This window comes from Oncorhynchus mykiss, chromosome 2 (assembly GCF_057628025.1).
Source record: "Oncorhynchus mykiss isolate SJ-2025 chromosome 2, ASM5762802v1, whole genome shotgun sequence".
Taxonomy (NCBI): Eukaryota; Metazoa; Chordata; class Actinopteri; order Salmoniformes; family Salmonidae; genus Oncorhynchus; species Oncorhynchus mykiss.
The window spans coordinates 54,352,786-54,371,866 of record NC_143023.1 but is presented as its reverse complement, the minus strand read 5'-3'; the positions used below and the strand labels follow the sequence as shown (position 1 = coordinate 54,371,866).

Sequence of the window (19,081 nt, the reverse complement as noted above, 5' to 3'; positions counted from 1 at the left end):
TGTACAATCAATTAGTCAGTCTCAAATATAACATTAATTTGTATATACAACTTACCGGACAGTTTGTAAGGTACATCACCCAATTCAGGAATATGGCTCGCTCCTACAGACAGTGAGTCACGTGGCCATGGCTTGCTATATAAAGCAGGCAGACAGGCATCAAGGGATTCAGTTACTGTTGAATTGAACGATAGAATGGGCAAAACGATTGACCTAAGCTACTTTGAGTGTGGTATGATTGTCACTGCCAGGTGCGCCGGATCCAGTATCTCAGAAATAGCCGCCCTCCTTGGCTTTTCACGCACATTGCTGTCTAGGGTTTACTGAGAATTGTGCGACAAACAAAAACATCCAGTCAGCGGCAGTCCCGGGGGCAAAAACAGCTCGTTGATGAGAGTGGTCAACGGGGAATGGCTAGAATCGTGCAAACTAACAGACAACAGACGGGCCATAAACAGGCAAATAACGGCACAGTACAACAGTGGTGTGCAGAACGGCATCTCAGAATGCACAACTCGTCGGTCCTTGTCATTGATGGGCTATTGCAGCAAACAACCACACCGGATTCCACTCTTATCAGCTAAAAACCAGTGGGCAAGGGATCACATATACTGGAGTGGAAAAAACATTGCCTGGTCCGACAAATCCCGGTTCCTGTTGTGGCATGCTGATAGCAGAGTCAGGATTTGAGGTAAGCAGCATGAATCCATGGACCCATCCAGGCTGGTGGCGGTGGTGTACCGTCGTCCAATATGCAGCAACTGCGTGATGCCATCGCGTCAGCATGGACCAACATCCCAGTGGAACGTTTCCGATTTGTATAATCTATGCCCCAAATAATTCAGGCTGTTCTGGAGGGAGGGGAGGGTACTAGATGAGTGTACCTAATAAACTGGCCAGCTAAATAGCAGTGTTTCGCAAACCTTTTGACCTGTGGCAAACGTTGATGGGATATATACACTTAATCTGATCCATACAGCAAACCATCTACTGTATTTTTTTTGACAAACGCTTTTTATAGATTAGGGCTTATTTGAAATATGTTCATAGTTTTGATAGCTTCTCACGCGTGTGATGGTTAATTTGTGTGTACCACTTTAAGAGCGTCCCGGAATCTGGAAAGAAGAAGATGTATACTGACCAAAATATAAACACAACATGTAAAGTGTTGGTCCCATGTTTCATAAACTGAAGGGAAAAAAATCCAATCAAACAGAAAGCTTATTTCTCTGAAATCTTGTGCACAAATTTGTTTACATTCCTGTTAGTGAGCGTTTTCTCCTTTGCAAAGATAATCCATCCACCTGACAGGTGTGGCATATCAAGAAGCTGATTAAACAGCATGATCATTACACATTGAGCTGGGGACAATAAAAGGCCACTCTAAATTGTGTAGTTTTGTCACACAACACAATGTAACAGATGTCTAAATTTTTGAGGGAGTGTGCAATTGGCATGCTAACTGCAGGAATGTCCACCAGAGCTGTTGCCAGAGAATTTAATGTTAATTTTTCTAGTATGAGTCACCTCCAATGTCGTTTTAGAGAATTTGGCAGTACGTCCAACCGGCCTCACAACCGCAGACCAAGTTTAACCACGCCAGCCCACGATCTCCATATCCGGCTTCATCACCTGCGGGATCGTCTGAGATCAGCCACCCGCACAGCTGATGAAACTTTGAGTTAGCACAACCAAATAGTTTCTGCAATGTCAGAAACCGTCTCAGGGAAGCTCATCTGCGTGATCATCATCCTCACCAGGGTCTTGACCTGACTACAGTTCAGCATCGTAACCAACTTCTGAGGGCAAATTCAATGGCCACTGGCACACTGGAGAAGTGTGCTCTTCACAGATGATTCACGGTTTCAACTGTACCGGGCAGATGGCAGACAGTATGGCGTTGTGTGGGCGAGCGGTTTGCTGATATCAACAATGTGAACAGAGTGCCCCATGGTGGAGGTGGCGTAAAGATATGGGCAGGCATAAGTTACGAACAACGAACACAATTGCAATTTATCGATGGCAATTTGAATGCACAGAGATACCGTGATGAGATCCTGAGGCCCATTGTCGTGCCATTCACCTGCCACCATCACAAGGATCTGTACACAATTCCTGGAAGCTGAAAATGTCCCAGTTCTTCCATGGCCTGTATACTCACCAGACATGTCACCCATCGAGCATGTTTGGGATGCTCCTGATCGTCATGTCCAAGTTCAAACCAATATCCAGCAACTTTGCACAGCCATTGAAGAGGAGTGGGAAAATATTCCACAGGCCACAATCAACAGCATGATCAACTATGATCAATCGACAGCCTGATAAACTCTGATCAATCAACAAATGCAAAGGAAATGTTGCACTGCACAAGGCAAATTGTGTTCACACCAGATACTGATTGGTTTTCTGATCCACAAATCTACTTTAAGGCATCTGTGACCAACAGATGCATATCTGTTTTACCAGTCATGTGAAATCCATAGATTAGGGCCTAATTTATTTATTTCAATTGACTGATTTCCTTATATTGAACTCTAACTCAGTAAAATATTTTAAATTGTTGCATGTTGCATTTATATTTTTGTTCAGTGTAGGTAGCTCTGATAAAATAGGTCTTTAGTTTTGAATGGTTTTGGCTACAGTCAAGCGGTTTTCTGCAACGTAAAGGTGCAACCATGGACACAAAGCCATGCTCCGTTTGTTTCTATGGTAATTTGTACAAAATGTTAAGAAAATGTTATTTGCAATAGATATGTTATGTTATGAATTCCAATTAGTTGTGGCTAACGTTAGCTAGATGGCTAACCATAACTAGGCTAGGTGTCAGGGGTTAGATTTAAGGTTAGGAGTTAGGTTAAAGGGTTAAAGTTTGGGGAAAAGTTAGCAAACATGCTAAGTAGTTGCAAAGTTGCTAATTAGCTAAGATGCTAAAGTTGTCCGTGATGACATTCGACTATGCTAACATTAGCTAGGTGGCTAACGTTAGCTAGGCTAGGAGTAGGGGTTAAGGTTAGGGTTAAAGGGTTAGGGGAAGGGTTAGCTAATATGCTACTTAGTTGCAAATTAGCTAAAAAGTAATAAGTAGTTGCAAAGTTGCTAGTTAGCTAAGATGCTAAAGTTGTCCATGATGAGATTCAAACACGCAACCTTTGGGTTGCTAGACGTTTGCATTATAAGGTCGCGCATCCACCCCGACCAACCACCTTCCTTTAATTTTTGCCTCATACCAAACGTAACATAACATGCTACTTTGAGTGTCTCAGATTTTAGTTTACTATGCTGCGTCTAGTCCAGTGGTTCCCAAACTGTGGGGCACGCCAACCAGCCCACACCACCAAAATAAAAACACCCCCCCACCCCCAACAAAAAAATATATATATATTTTTTTAGGAACTCAGTCCAGCTTTCAACTTAAAGTTGAAACCATCATTAAAGTTGTAATAGTAGAATGTACAAGGTGGAATTTCGAAATTGGGTAGTGCATAATCAGTTTTCCTCTTGTCATGTCAGTCATTGCATACCTTAGATAGCTATTTATAACTTGTCAAAAATGTCAGATCAACTAGCCCAAGTCAGCTAAAGTCTTTTAGCTAGGTTCTTTACCCGATTGATTTTGTTGTAATGTTTGAGTCACTCAAATATCACATGAACACAAATAAGACATAGGAAAATGTCTATAATTGTAGGAAATTAGCTTTAAAATTGCAACATTGTCTCTGCACCCCACAACAAAACGTGTAGAATTTCAGAAAATTGGCTTTGAAATTACAAAAAAAAATCTCCACCAAAATGTATAGAAATACAGTATGCACGGGATATTCCACAATGCTGGAAGGGGGGACTGAGTGAAAAGGTTTGTCTATGAGACCAGCCTTACCAACACGGCAGTGTTAACATGTTTCTAAAAGTTTATTTATTAATGTCTAAATAAATGTTTCTATACCTGTGGTGGTTCATTTTTTACTATCAAATGAGGAGAGAAACTTCTCACACAAGTCAGAGATACACTTAAACTGAATCTTTATTCACTTATTAATAAGGGAGCAGGTCAATACAACACACACATGAATCGATTGAGTGCTCTACATTAATGATGCCAGGTCGACGAATCACCCTCAGATGATTTGTTGAGAGACCGAGACAAAAATACAAAGGTCTTTTATAGCCAAGATACACCCCCCTCAGGCTACATGACAAACAGATGTATGAAATGGGTCACAAGGATAAGATTAGTATGAAAGATACTTATAATTCACAGCAGACAGTATCTGCTGTAAAAAGTGTTCTCGTTGTGTAGAGACCAGTGTCTGGCCCTGGAGTCATCTCTTCCTGGTACCTTATAGAACAGAAACATTAACTCATGCTATGGAATGTGGTCTCTTTAAGTTGTATCACCCAAAAGACATCGTAAATCTTCTGTCAGTATTTAATCTACCAGAGGCCCTTCCTCAGTAGAACACACACAGATGAGTGTTCTAACAACCCCTTATTCTGTTGCATAAAAGAACCATTTGATGCAATAACAGAATTATAACATCATCATGTAATTTCTATTCTGACAGGCCCCCATATCACACACTGACAAACTGAAAAAATAACTTGTGTACAATTAATTGGTTAGAGAGAGAGTTCTCAGATATCACTCTAATTTATCCCCTGTAGCTTTAGACTCCAAATCTGGCCAATTAGATGATTCTCTTTCCATACACCCACTTCATTTGACATGCCCACTTTCAGATGTATGCAGTTACCCATGACTCTTAAGCCGTGTTCACATTGGCAATTTGAAGTAACTGAAATCCTATCTATTTGCATATATACAGCCAAAAAGCACATGGAATCAGATATTTCAAGCGACATTTGAAGTCAGATACAAATCTGATTCCTGGCCCTGTGACTTGTCTGAATGTTCAAAATATGCCCTCAAGTGGTTTTTAGACTGTTATTTGGCATATCTTGTTGCTTGCTAGCTACTCTGTTGACAGTTTGACAAGAACATGTGGTAGCTAGCTAGCTTGTTAATTGTTTACAAAGAAATTAGTGAATGTGTTAGAACTCTAAACAGCCATCTAGCTAGCTAGTTGACTGCTGTGGCTAGCCAAAAAAAGGACTCGTTTTGGAAGTTGGATCATCTTATCAATTGAGGCTTTTAAAGTCTTCTTACCCTATGATTTAAAACATTCCAAGCAACTGGGAAACCTCCATGGCAGACATTGTTGTCACCTTAGCTTGCTACATAACATCTGAGCATAGGAATCACAACCGCCAATCAGCCTACAGCACTGCACACACCCGTCATTACTATGACACTAGCATAGCCTTGTCAGCAAATGATTGCTGTTTGAACACACACAAATCCAATTTGGTCACTTGTAACTTGCTGTTTGTACAGTTAGTAGTCCAAAACGGATTTGAGCATTAAGGCCTGCATTGTGAATAAGGCTTTAGAATCGTGGCAAAGTTGGTTCCTGTTTCTTCTTCAAGTGGTTTTCCAGCAGACTATGTTGCGTCTTGCTGCCTTTCACACTTCGGAAAGTGCATTGCACATTTGTTTGGTTGCTGTTTCAGACACATATTTGGCCATGTTAGCATGGGTCAAACAAAAACACTCAAATAATTCCTCCCACAATGCAGGGATGGCTGCATGGTGCAGTTGGTGAAAACAGAGTAAAGCGAGAGGGATAACTGGGCCCAAAATCTGTCTTCTCCAGCAGGTGGCGTTTTACATATTTTTCACTCACCAAGCAAGCTCTTATATGGAGGTCAATGAGAGTCGCATTTGGCTTATTTGATCAAATAGATGTTTTGTCATGATCAGGTAGTTAGTTACGAGTGAACTGATATGAGTAGGACACGTGAGATCCCAGCACGTGACATCCCTAGTGCCTGGTCCTGGGTGATACACGCGTATCTGCCCTCTCATTGACTTGAATGGTCAAACCTGATCTTGCCTCTTCCCGACTGCCTTCCATTTTTTAAGACATTTATTTTCATTGTTAGAGCGGTCGCTAGAGTATGTGGTCAATATAATGGATAATCTGTGTTGAAAAGCAACTTTGGCGACTTGAAGGCGACCTTCATCAAAAACTGATTGACCTTTGATCACATGATTTTTGTAAATGTCATACAGACGACATGTAGTCAAAGACAGAAGAGAAAGCGAGACATCTCCACTCCCTCATTTTTTGTATGTTTCAATGGAAGTCAATTTCCTAAGTAGACCAGACCCAGCTGCTATTGCATTTTGTGTCTATGGGAGAGGCTTTTAAAAGATTAGGACCAACGGTGACCAACGATGGTCAATGTCTTGACAAAAGTGATCTGATCGAACGCGCCCATAGGACAGAAAGGAGCACACCTCTCAGCAAAAGCTGTTTGACAAGTGTAATTTATATAAATAAGAGTGTAGTAAAGAAATATTTGGTTTCTTTTCATTTAGAAAGTCAGATTATTGACTGCTGTCAAGTCATAATAATACTTAAATGAATAGTGGCACTGGCGCACCCATATACAAATTATATTCCTGGTGCCAAAAACCCTGGTCTCCCATAAAAAGCCTATGTAAATTATGATCCCCAGAACTGCCAAACATTTTTTTAGACAGACGTTTTGGGCTCTAAAATGTGTTTATTATGATCAAGTTTGATCCCCACATTAACTATTTTAAGATTGCTACAAATCAAGATATTTCATTAAATAGTGATCTATTCTGACTCCTACATTTGTCATCACACAGGACCACATGCTAACACAGACCAAGCACGGGGCTCTCTCGTGTAGGATGAAAATGAATTCATCGACCATGATCCTTTGCTAGTTACAGCCACTTTCACTATCATCCTTTGCGATTACTTTGGTGCCTTTCAGCCCCATTCAGCATGGCGCGCTTCAAATTAAAATACTTGCAGCTTCATGCTCCATATGGAGTTTTCCATATGAATTCGTGGATGACGTCAGCGCTATCACCATCTACTGGTTTTATGCTAGTCTGAATTAGGAAACTCTGAAATTTCCGACTTGCTAACTGGTTGTAGTTATACACGTGCCGTGTTCAACGAATCAGCAAGTCTGAAATGTCTTGAGTTTCCTAGTTCCGACTATTATGTAAATTGTGCGCACAGGGGAGCAGAGCTAGCAGCGACGACGTCATCACGTTATCCAAAAACATTGCAGACATTGGATATGTCTAAAATGTTAATATCTTCGGCTGACCCTTGCTGTGTTATGCCTGAAAGAGATCCTTCTTTTGTCAAACTAACGTTCGTTTTAAAAATATTTTAGCTAACCCTAGTCATAACTATTTTCTTAACCTTAGCTTAATTACTCTAACCTGCTAAGAAAAGTCCAATTTGATGTTAATTTTACAAAAACTGGATCCCTTCTAGCCATGACCCCCTTTTTTTGCTGCCGAGTCCTCAGATGCCTCGAGTCCCCAACAACCGGGTGTAAAGGTTTTCAGGAGAAATGTTAAGAGAGCCTGTGACACGACTTCTGCTTTTGGACTTTAATTAACAAGGCGATTTAACTCCTCCACATTTACTGGGTTGTTTGAACAGTGCAGAAGAGAACCTCCCCCGACAGTTGCTTTCCTTCTTCTCAAGTATGTAGGGGATCTAGTTTCAGGCGTTTCTTTTACGGCACCTACTACGTTAAGTTACTGTTTTGGGCTTTACTGTAATTGCCTTTTCCTACATAATGTTCCGTATACATTTTTGCTTTTCTGGAACGCACCAGTGTGTCGTGAGCAACAATAGTGAAATCGGCGGTTCAGCTTCAAAATACAAGTCCGTGATGCAAACGGATAAAAATAGTAGAATCGTGCCACAATTGGACTAGAAAATGCCAAAAAAGATTGGAATGTTATATAAATTCAACAGAAGACAATACTTAGTTAATTTGACGGGTCTATACATTTGGGTGAGGGTTTTTTTCTCTCCTGAGTAGCCTCGTTTCACTGCCAAAAATAAAATGTAACCATGTAGTGTTCAGCGAAATAACAAGACAAAGTCAAATACAGGTAGCCTAGTCAAATAATTAACATCCAATCACATTAACTGTTACTATCTCGCAGGAATTCCACTAACTGTCCGTATGAAGCCAAATGTAGCTGCTGCTCATGTTGGTATCTGTACTGATGGCGCAAAAGCCATGACAGCGAGACATAGTGGAGTGGTAACATGCATGCAAGTAGTTTCTCCCGACGCTGCTTGGGGTACGTACACTGCAGCATCCACTGAGAGGCTCTTGTTGCCAAGGGAATGCCTGGCAGCTTGAAATAATTTTTGGACACTACAATGAAAATTGTAAACTTTTTATAAAGTAAGGCCTCTGAACTTTTGTGTATTTTCAGCACTATGCAATAATATGGGCAGCGACCATGTAACGCTTTTACAACATACTGGTTAACAAGGGGCAAAGTATTGACACGTTTTTTTTTAATTGAGAGACGAGCTTAAAGTTTTCTTTACTGACCATCATTTTCACTTATCTGACCGCTTGCATGATGACGAGTTTCTCACACGACTGCCCTAGCTGGGTGATGTTTTTTCTCGCCTGAATCTAGGATTACAAGGGACTCTCCACAACTATATTGAGGCTATGGTTAAGATGTTGAAGCTCTTTTCTGTCTGCATTAACAAGGACAACACACAGGTCTTTCCATCATTGTATGATTTTTTGTGTGCAAATGAACTCAAGCTTTCGGACAATGTCAAATGTGATATAGCGAAGAACATGAGTGAGTTGGGTGCGCAATTACGCAGGTACTTTCCTGAAACGGATGACACAAACAACTGGATTCGTTATCCCTTTCATGTCTTGCCTCTAGTCCACTTACCGATATCTGAACAACAGAGCCCCAATGAAATTGCAACAAGCAGTTCTGTGAAATTTTTATTTAATCAGAAGTCACTCCCAAATTTCTGGATTGGGCTACATTCAGAGTATCCGGCCTTGGCAAATCACGCTAAGACACTGATGCCCTTTGCAACCACGTACCTATGTGAGAGTGAATTCTCGGCCCTCACTAGCAAGAAAACTAAATACAGGCACAGACTGTGTGTAGAAAATGATTTAAGACTGAGACTCTCCAATACAACTCAACATTGCAGAGTTATGTGCATCCTTTCAAGCACACCCTTCTCAGTAACCTGTGGTGAGTTATTTACAATTTTCAATGAACAAAAAGGTTATATATGTACGATGGTTAAATAAAGAGCAAAACTATTGATTATTATTATTTGTGTCCTGGTCCTATAAGAGCTCTTTGTCACTTCCCACAAGCCAGGTAGTGACAAAAACTCACACTCATTCTTATGTTTAATAAATGTACTGTATAGTGTGTGTGTGGCAGGCTTACAATGATGGCAAAAAACAACATTTGAGAGTGCGCTGACCCTGGTGCTAGAGAGGGTACGCAGCTGGAGGTTGAACTGGACTATAAAAAGTGTGGGAAACACTGTTCTAGGGCAACATATAAGCCTAATGACAGAAGAGAAGCTGCATGTATCTAATTAAGGACAAGTTGACTAACAAATAGCCTACCAAAATGTTGGAAATTATAAAGCAGAAACATGTCTAAATCAGGCAGCAGCAGAAGAATCCTGCACCCCCTGTCAAAAAAGTATTCCACTGTCTCTGACTGTGGCCTACACCGCATTGCTATATTTGCGGTGTTAGGTTCGGGTGTGGGCCTCAGATTGTCACTTTAACACATATGGGCCTAGTCTGGCAGTTACGGGTGGGTTATTAGCAATTGTGGGCAGGTGCGGGGGAACAATCAGCTGACCAGAGCACCAGGCCTGAGTAGCCCATGCCACCAAAGCAATTCTGAAGTCTAATACATCCATTGTGCGATTTCAACAGATGCTTATCTATACTGAAAATATATATAAATGAAACATGTAAAGTGTTGGTCCCATGTTTCATGAGATTAAATAAAAGATCCCAGAAATTTCCCATATGCACAAAAAGCGTATTTCTGTGAAATGGTGTCCACAGATGTGCCAAGATCATCCATCCACCTGACAAGTGTGGCATATTAAGAAGCTGATTAAACAGCGTGATCATTACACAGGTACACCTTGTGCTGGGGACAATTAACCACCACTCAAATGTGCAGTTTTGTCATACAACACAATGCCACAGATGTCTCAAGTTTGAGGGAGTGTGCAATTGGCATTCTGACTGCAGGAATGTCCACCAGAGCTGTTGCCAGAGAATTTAATGCTCATTTCTCTACCATAAGCCACCTCCAACGTCATTTTTTTTGAATTTGGCAGTATGCCCAACCAGCCTCACAACTGCCGACCATGTGTAACCACACCAACCCAGGATCTTCACATCCAGCTTCACCTGCGGGATTGTCTGAAACCAGCCACCTGGACAACTGATAAAACTGAGGAGTATTTCTGTCTGTAATAAAGCCCTTTTATGGGGAAAAACTCATTCTGATTGGCTGGGCCTGGCTCTCCAGTGGGTGGGCCTGGCACCCAATTGGATGGGCCTATGCCCAGTCATGTGAAATCCATAGATTAAGGCCTAATAAATGTATTTCAATTGACTGATTTCCTTATATGAACTGTAACTCAGTAAAATCATTGAAATTGTTTCATGTTGCGTTTATATTTTTGACCATTATAGTTCATATTCAACAGATCATTATTTTGTCTAGGGCTCTCTAAACCCTGTTGCTGGAGAGCTATTGTCATGTAGGTTTTTGCTCCAACCCTAATCTAGAGCACCCGATTGTTATAGTTAGCTGGTTGATGAGCTGAATTAGGTTAGTTAGGGATGGAGTGAAAACCTACTGGATGGTAGCTCCCCATGAGCAGGGCTGGAAAGCTGATTAATCTAGTACAACTGTGGCATGATTCCTCTATTCTTTTTATCAGTTTCAATGGGAGACTTTTATATTGAAGGCGAACCACCGATTCCATTATTGTTGCTCACGCTAAAATGTTGTTCACGACACACATCTCTGGGAAGCTAGCTACGCAGTAGACGGATAGCTAGCACAATGAATTTGCTCTATGCCACGATAATATGATGAAATAGATTTATCAGAGGATATGAATGTGTTCAATCGCAATTATCATAGATTGATATTGGTCAATTCATTAATGTGTCAAGGCTAAGACAAGTGTAGCAAGCTCGTACTTGTCGTACATTTTTGCTTGCTACGCTAACAGTTAGCTACGCCTATGATGACACATTTCAACAAGAATACAAGAAAGGTAGGCAATGGCCTCTTGACTCAGTCGTTAGCTGATTCTGCAGAATATAAGCAGTTTGTTTTTTTGTTATGTCTCATATCTAACGTTGTATCGTCGGCTTTGTTCTATACAGTAGCTAGTTAGCGCGCTAGTTATGCTAATACAGTATCCGGGACTGGCAGCAAGGATTAGCTATTTTCAAAATAACTAACATTAACCAACTTAATAGCAAGTTTTTTTCTATTGGCTAGTTACCAAGTTTAGCGGGATAACCTAGCAAGCTATCGGGGTTCGTTGGGTAGCTACACTGACAAATTAGGCAACGTTACTATAGCTATGAAAAAACATTTGCCGGTACCATTAGCTGGGTTTCTGGTTGGTTCTTGGTGGTTTGCCTACCGAATGTTAACGTTAGCTACTTAGTTTTCTAGATAGCTCAAATTTGCTAGTAACGTTAGTAGCTAATGTTGGCTACATGTTTATTTGGCTAACGTTAGCTGGTTAACTAGCTTGCCAATTCGCTAATGTTAACTAGTTAGCTGATTAGTCGTAGCTGTTTCAGACGCATTTTCTTGAGTATAGCTATCAAGCTAACGTTATTTACTTAAGGCAGTGATTTTAACTAGCTATATTAATCAGTTTGCCAAAATCCTATTTCTTATTTGAAGTTATCGTAGCTAGGTAACATTGCATGGTAAACTCAAGCTGTTTGTCAGCCACCTAGTATGACTTAATTTCAGCAGTCTATGAATATGGACATACACTGAGTGTACAAAACATGAGGAACACCTTTGCCCTCAGAACAGACGCAATTCGTTGTAGAGTCCATGCCCCAATGTGTCGAAAGCGTTCCACAGGAATGTTGACTCCAATGCTTCCCACAGTTGTCAAGTTGGCTGGATGTCCTTTGGGTGGTGGACCATTCTTGATACACACGGGAAACTGTTGAGCCTGAAAAATCCAGCAGTTCTTGACACACACATCGGTGCGCCTGGCAGACACTATTATACCCCGTTCAAAGGCATTTAAATATTTTGTCTTGTCTATTCACCCTCTGAATGATACACAATCCTTTAACCTGTCTACACTGATTGAGGTGGATTTAACAGGTGACATCAATAAGGGATCATGGCGTTCACCTGGTCAGTCTGTCATGGAAAGAGCAGGTGTTCCTAATGCTTTGTGCACTCAGTGTTAACCTAATCAACGTTTCCCAAACCTGTTCTTGGGGACCCCAAGGGGTGCACGTTTTTGCCCACTACACAGCTAATTCAATAAATAGTTATCTGCATATGACATGGTTGTTATCACTTGGCATTCTTAGAATAACAGCATTGGAGTTGCAATAACATAGTTGTGTAATAATGTGCTTGTGGTGTTGTGTATTCGGGTACTTTTTGACAACATACAGGCTTTTCAGTGTCTCTTTGTGACTCTGCACCATAGACTTACACTCAGTTTCTTCTTAGATTGTAATGTAGAGCTAAGTCAAGCCGCAGGGATAGCTTATGAAACACCACTCATTGGCGTTCTGGAAAGCAACTTGATGAAAATTGCATACCGCAGTGATGATCCGTGTTTGGATCCGGTTTGGACGTCTGTCTTACTTAGAATTGCAATTAGGCCCACCCGTCATGGTTTAAAATAATGTGGCACCTGCCTGCCAAGTATTGTGTGTTCCTAATATGACTCTTGTTGGTCATCTTTGTTTACTGGAAAATTGCCCGCTCCAGTGTTGGAGAAATTTTCCCCTCGTTTAAAATGCCTTTGGTTATCCAAGCCCAAGTTAAACAAGGCTTGTTAAGAGGGTGCAAAGCAGTGCTGTTTTGCATTGCCTGTGGTGTTTTGCCAATTTGTGACCAAAATATGACTACATTTTAAGAGTGCAACATTTTTGGCAGCCTTCCAGATGTGAGATCTTGACTTTGGCTGCACATGTAGGCCAGCCAGAGAGCTGCAAGCTTGGATGTTCTTATTTAAGGACACAGGATATTTTAGTACCGATCCCCTAAATGTACTTAACAAAAATATAAACACAACATGCAACAACTTCAAAGACTTTACTGAGTTTTAGTTCATATAAGGAAATCGGTCAATTTAAATGTATTCATTAGGCCCTAATATATGGATTTCACGATTAGGCAAGGGTGCAGCCATGGGGGAGCCAGGCCCAGCCAATCAGAATCAGTTTTTCCCCATAAATGGGCTTTATTACAAACAAAAATACTCCTCAGTTTCATCAGTTGTCCAGGTGGCAGGTTTCAGACAATCCCGCAGGTGAAGAAGCTGGCTGTGCAGGTCCTACATTTTATATTTTTGTTCAGTGTAGTTCTATAGCACTCATTGGTAGTGCTGCTTCTAGCTGTCAGATTATATAATGTCTAGGCCAACACAGCACACCCTCATGATCTTAAATGAGTTTGACAGACTACATTGTTCAATCATCAACTACTTCCATGTGCAAAACCTATGTCAACCAAAACTAAACTACTATCTTCTGGCCTTGGCCCTCTCTTCCCATTGTCTCTTTCTCCTTCCCAGCCTAGACTCTGCATGGCGAGCAAGTGGCGGCAGCAGAAGTGACTGTCCCTAGACCAGCCAGAGAGGCCTGTGGCAGAGTGGTGGTGTGGCCCCAGCCCCGTACGGGAGGAGAACCACCATGGCCTCTCGTCATCAGAGGAACTCTGTGCGGATCCTGTCCAGCCGGGAGCGTGGCTCACAGGCCTTTGGCTCCAAGCGCCTGCTGCAGCAGCTGGTGGAGGAGAAGGTCCGCTGGATGAAATGGCAGAGTCAGGTAAAAGCCAAAGAAGCACACTATCCCAGTCAAAGGATTAGTCAAAACTGCTTTGGTTTCAACAGATATGGAGTAGTAGTAGGCTATCAATCTCTCACTACTTTCACTGCCCACCTGCTGCAGTAGGCATTTTGATCTGGGACAATATACCATTGCCTTTAACTCGTCACCATGGAAACAATGCCCTGTGCTTATCTTTATCATCTATAGTCTATTTTGGGAGTTGTTCTTTAAAATACCTAATAATATGCAGTTGATGGATCACAATTTCACTCAAGTCTTAAGTAAAAACAAATGTATTTTTGAATATATGTAATTATACTATGATTAGTGCATTTAATAATGCGTGTGCTACCTCCATGTAAGGCGTTAAGCAATGTTTGTTGCCCTTACACAGAAAGTGGAGCTGCCAGACAGCCCTCGCTCGACGTTCCTGTTGGCCTTCAGCCCAGACCGGTAAGGAACTCAACTGACCCGGCCGCACAAATGGATTCATGAGAGCATTTGAGGCTGGGCTTCCTTAAGCGGCATAGCAGCTGTAACATTTACTCTACCCCCCTTATCTCCAATTTGATAGGACCCTCATGGCTTCCACTCATGTCAATCACAACATCTACATCACAGAGGTGAAGACTGGAAAGTGCTTGCATTCGCTGGTAGGCCACCGCCGTACGCCCTGGTGCGTGACCTTTCACCCTACGATCCCAGGTCTGGTGGCCTCCGGGTGCCTTGACGGAGAGGTCCGCATCTGGGACCTGCATGTAAGTGGTGCCTTCTCTTAAACACAGACAGACCCCTATTAAAATAAAATAGGACCCAAGTTTCAGGTCTCCGCTTGCCAAGTTGCATAGGTATATTCTTTTACTATGTTAGATTGTAAGACTTGTATACACAGCACAGTCTTCGCCAGAAGTAAATGTCGAGGTGTCCCCCAGGGCACTGTCCAACTCCAGGCATCATAAGGAAACTTTTCTATTGGTAGTCTAGTTGATAAACCCCTTTGACAGGAATCCGCATCCCATAACGATCATGCAAGCGTTTGTATCCACTGTTTCCGTATCCTACTTGTTTCTTTCTGTATTAAATCCCCTTGTGTTTGTTTCTGCAGGGTGGCAGTGAGAGCTGGTTCACGGAAAGCAACGTGGCCATTGCCTCGCTAGCCTTCCACCCCACTGCCCAGCTCCTCCTCATCGCCACCAATAACGAGCTCCACTTCTGGGACTGGAGCCGGCCCGAGCCCTTTGCCGTGGTCAAAACCGGCAGCGAGACTGAAAGAGTCAGGTGAGAGACCATAGAGATTGATGTAGGGCTGGATATATACTACATACTTTTGCTCTCTCTCTCTGGGTTTCAGTTAGCCCGTAATAGCTGGCTTTTGGGTGATTTTAAAAAAAGAATAAAAAGCCAATAAATAAAATTGGTGCCGGCCAATTGTCCTGGTGAATAACAAAAGCCCATTGCAATATAATGCTTTTTAGCCTATTAATTGATAAAAATATCAGTTGGTCGATGTAAATGCATTTGATCGGTCATGCTTTTCTGTTCTATAGGTTCATTTGCATAATTAAATTGGTGCTTGTGTGTTTTCGTTTGGTCGTTTATGATTCTTATTTATCACAGGCGTACAGCATACAGATAAAGAGCCTAGTTTGAGTGAAAATCTGTCAGACAGCTACTGCTCCTGTTGCTGCTGGAGTGAAACATGCTTTTATATGCCCAGTCATTGCGCACCACTCTAAATGCAATCACATGTTAAAAACAGTTGATGGCCACAATTTAAAGAGCTACTATTTTTATTTCTCAACTGGTAATTGAAGTGCGCTTGCCATTCAAGTGCATAGGCATTAGGCAACGGTAGGCTTCAGCGCGTCACACTTTGCAATGTGAACTGGAGGCAGTACGCATTTTGAAAATATATACTTAATTGTGTGGAACCGGAATGTTTTACCTTATTTTGTGAGGCATGTCTTACCTTGCTTCAAAGTAGCCTATAGCCAAAATCAATTTCTATAAACTTTGAGGCAATTATTTTTATAAAGACTTCCAAATGTCATTGAAACAAGTAGCCTATTTCTCTCATGTTTGTTCCATGTTCTATTGGATTTCAACTTCCTTTCATTGTCAAGTAGCCAAAGGCACAATCCTAGTCATATTGGCAACCCATGCTAATTGTTGCATCTTCGGATCTTCCATAGATGAAAATATTGACATTTTAAAGGTCACATGAAACCTCTTGCATGTGCAGTGCGCTTTTGACAACAGCGTTTTCCAGCAAATTGCATAATGGAACAAACATTCGTGCTTAGCTTACTGCCGTATGCGCATTGCTGCGCATATAATGTGAAGAAGATAGTTTATCAACATTTTTAATCTAAACCTTCTGATCTGCTGCATCAGCCTCATTGATTTTTATTTACTTTTTTCGTATACTGGTTGTATGAATTTGGGTTCTATCATTCCACAAGCTGATTAATAGAATAGGTAAACATTTCTACTATTGGGGAAAGCAGATTGACATAGGGTAGTGGTTTTGCTGTTTATTAATCTCTTGCTGGCTGAGAAAGTAAACAACGGAAAGTTATTGTAAGATCTTAAAACTGCGCATCAGAATTCGGTAAGATGTTGCATGTGCTGTTAAGATGAATTACCATCATCTATATGTTTGCTGTCATTCTGAGTACCGTGGGTGGACGCCCTAATCGGGTTACTCACCCAATGCATATGGGTCCAGTAAATTAACATGCTGCAGATCAAATGTCTGGCGCCACATTTTCCTAACGGAAACACTGATACAGTTGAAGTCGGAAGTTTACATAAACCTTAGCCAAATACATTTAAACTCAATATTTCATAATTCCTGACATTTTAATCCTAGTAAAAATTCCCTGTTTTAGGAATGTGAAATGTCAGAATAATTTATTTTAGCTTTTATTTCTTTCATCACATTCCCAGTGGGTCAGAAGTTTACATAGACTCAATTAGTATTTGGTAGCATTGCCTTTAAATGGTTTAACTTGAGTCAAACTGAGTCAGGTTTGTAGGCCTCTTTGCTCGCACATGCTTTTTCAGTTCTGCCAACACAACTTCTATAGGATTGAGACCAGGGCTTTGTGATGGCCACTCCTTGACTTTGACTTTGTTGTCCTTAAGCCATTTTGCCACAACTTTGGAAGTATGCTTGCGGTTATTGTCCATTTGGAAGACCCATTTGCGAACAAGCTTTAACTTCCTGACTGATGTCTTGAGATGTTGCTTCAATATATCCACATCATTTTCCTGCCTCATGATGCCATCTATTTTGTGAAGTGCACCAGTCCCTCCTGCAGCAAAGCACACCCACAACATGATGCTGCCACCTCTGTGCTTCATGGTTGGGATGGTGTTCTTCGGCTTGCAAGCATAACGATGGTCATTATGGCCAAACAGTTCTATTTTTGTTTCATCAGATCAGAGGACATTTCTCCAAAAAGTATGATCTTTGTCTCCATGTGCAGTTGCAAACCGTAGTCTGTTTTTTTTATGGCGGTTTTGGAGCAGTGGCTTCTTCCTTGCTGAGTGGCCTTTCAGGTTTTGTCGATATAGGACTCGCTTTACTGTGGATATAGATGATTTTGTACCTGTTTCCTCCAGCGTCTTCACAAAGTCCTTTGATGTTGTTCTGGGATTGATTTGCACTTTTCGCACCAAAGTACGTTAATCTCTAGGAGACAGAATGCGTCTCCTTCCTTAGCGGTATGACGACTGCGTGGTCCCATGGTGTTTATACTTGGGTACTACTGTTTGTACAGATGAACGTGGTACCTTCAGGCATTTGGAAATTGCTCCCAAGGATGATCTGGAGGTATTTTTCTGATTTATTTGGATTTTCCCATGATGTCAAGCGAAGAGGCACTGAGTTTGAAGGTAGGCCTTGAAATACATCCACAGGTACACCTCCAATTGACTCAAATGATGTCAGTTTGCCTATCAGAAGCTTCTAAAGCCATGACATCATTTTCGGGAATTTCCCAAGCTGTTTAAAGGCACAGTCAACCTAGTGTATGTACACTTCTTACCCACTGCAATTGTGATACAGTGAAATAATCTGTCTGTAAACAATTGTTGGATGAATTACTTGTGTCATGCACAAAGTAGATGTCCTAACCGACTTGCCCAAATTATAGTTTGTTAACAACATTTTTGTGGAGTGGTTGAAAAACAAGTTTTAATGACTCCAACCTAAGTGTAAGTAAACTACCGACTTCAACTGTATATACATACAGAGCATTCGGAAAGTATTCAGACCCATATTTTGTTGCGTTACAGCCTTATTCTAAAATGGATCAATCTACACACGATTCCCTATAATGACAAGGTGAAAGTGTTTTTTAGACATGTTTGCAAATGTACAGCATGCCTTTAATTACATAAGCATTCAGACCCTTTGCTATTATATTCTGGTGCATCCTGTTTCCATTGATCATCCTTGATGTTTCTACAACTTGATTGGAGTACACCTATGGTAAATTCAATTGATTGGACATGATTTGGAACGGTACACATCTGTTTTATATAAGGTCCCATGGTTGACAGTGCATGTCAGCGCAAAAACCAAGCCATGAGTTGGAATTGTCTGTAGGAATTGTCCGTAGAGCACCGAGGCACGATTGTGTCGAGGAACATTGAAGGTCCCCAGCATTAAAGGTCCCCAAGAACATAGTGCCCTCCATCATTCTTCAATGGAACAAGTTTGTAACCACCAAGACTCTTCCTAGAGCTGGCCGCCTGGCCAAACTGGGCAAGATCCTGATGGTCGCTCTAACAGAGCTCCAGTTCTTCTGTGGAGATGGTTGTCCTTCTGGAAGGTTCTCCCATCTCTACAGCACTCCACCAATCAGGCCTTTGTGGTAGGATGGCCAGACAGAAGCCAGTCCTCAGTAAAAAGGCACATGACAGCCTTCCTGGAGTTTGCCAAAAGGCACCTAAAGAACTCTCAGACCATGAGAAACAAGATTCTCTGGTCTGATGAAACCAAGATTGAACTATTTGGCCTGAATGCCAAGCGTCACGTCTGGATGAAACCTTGCACCATCCC

At 41.5% G+C, this 19,081-nt stretch overlaps 1 protein-coding gene across 1 annotated transcript in view; it reads left to right on the top strand.

Moving 5' to 3' along the window:
* The first annotated feature begins 10,929 nt into the window (after positions 1-10,929).
* Positions 10,930-19,081, top strand: part of ambra1b (autophagy and beclin 1 regulator 1b) — a 52,563-nt gene continuing 44,411 nt past the window's right edge. Inside the window, exons 1-5 of the mRNA XM_036950722.2 lie at positions 10,930-11,234; positions 13,755-14,007; positions 14,405-14,463; positions 14,585-14,768; positions 15,116-15,288. Of these exons, the coding sequence (XP_036806617.2) occupies positions 13,873-14,007; positions 14,405-14,463; positions 14,585-14,768; positions 15,116-15,288 (551 nt within the window). The 5' untranslated portion in view covers positions 10,930-11,234; positions 13,755-13,872. The remainder of the gene's footprint in view (positions 11,235-13,754; positions 14,008-14,404; positions 14,464-14,584; positions 14,769-15,115; positions 15,289-19,081) is intronic.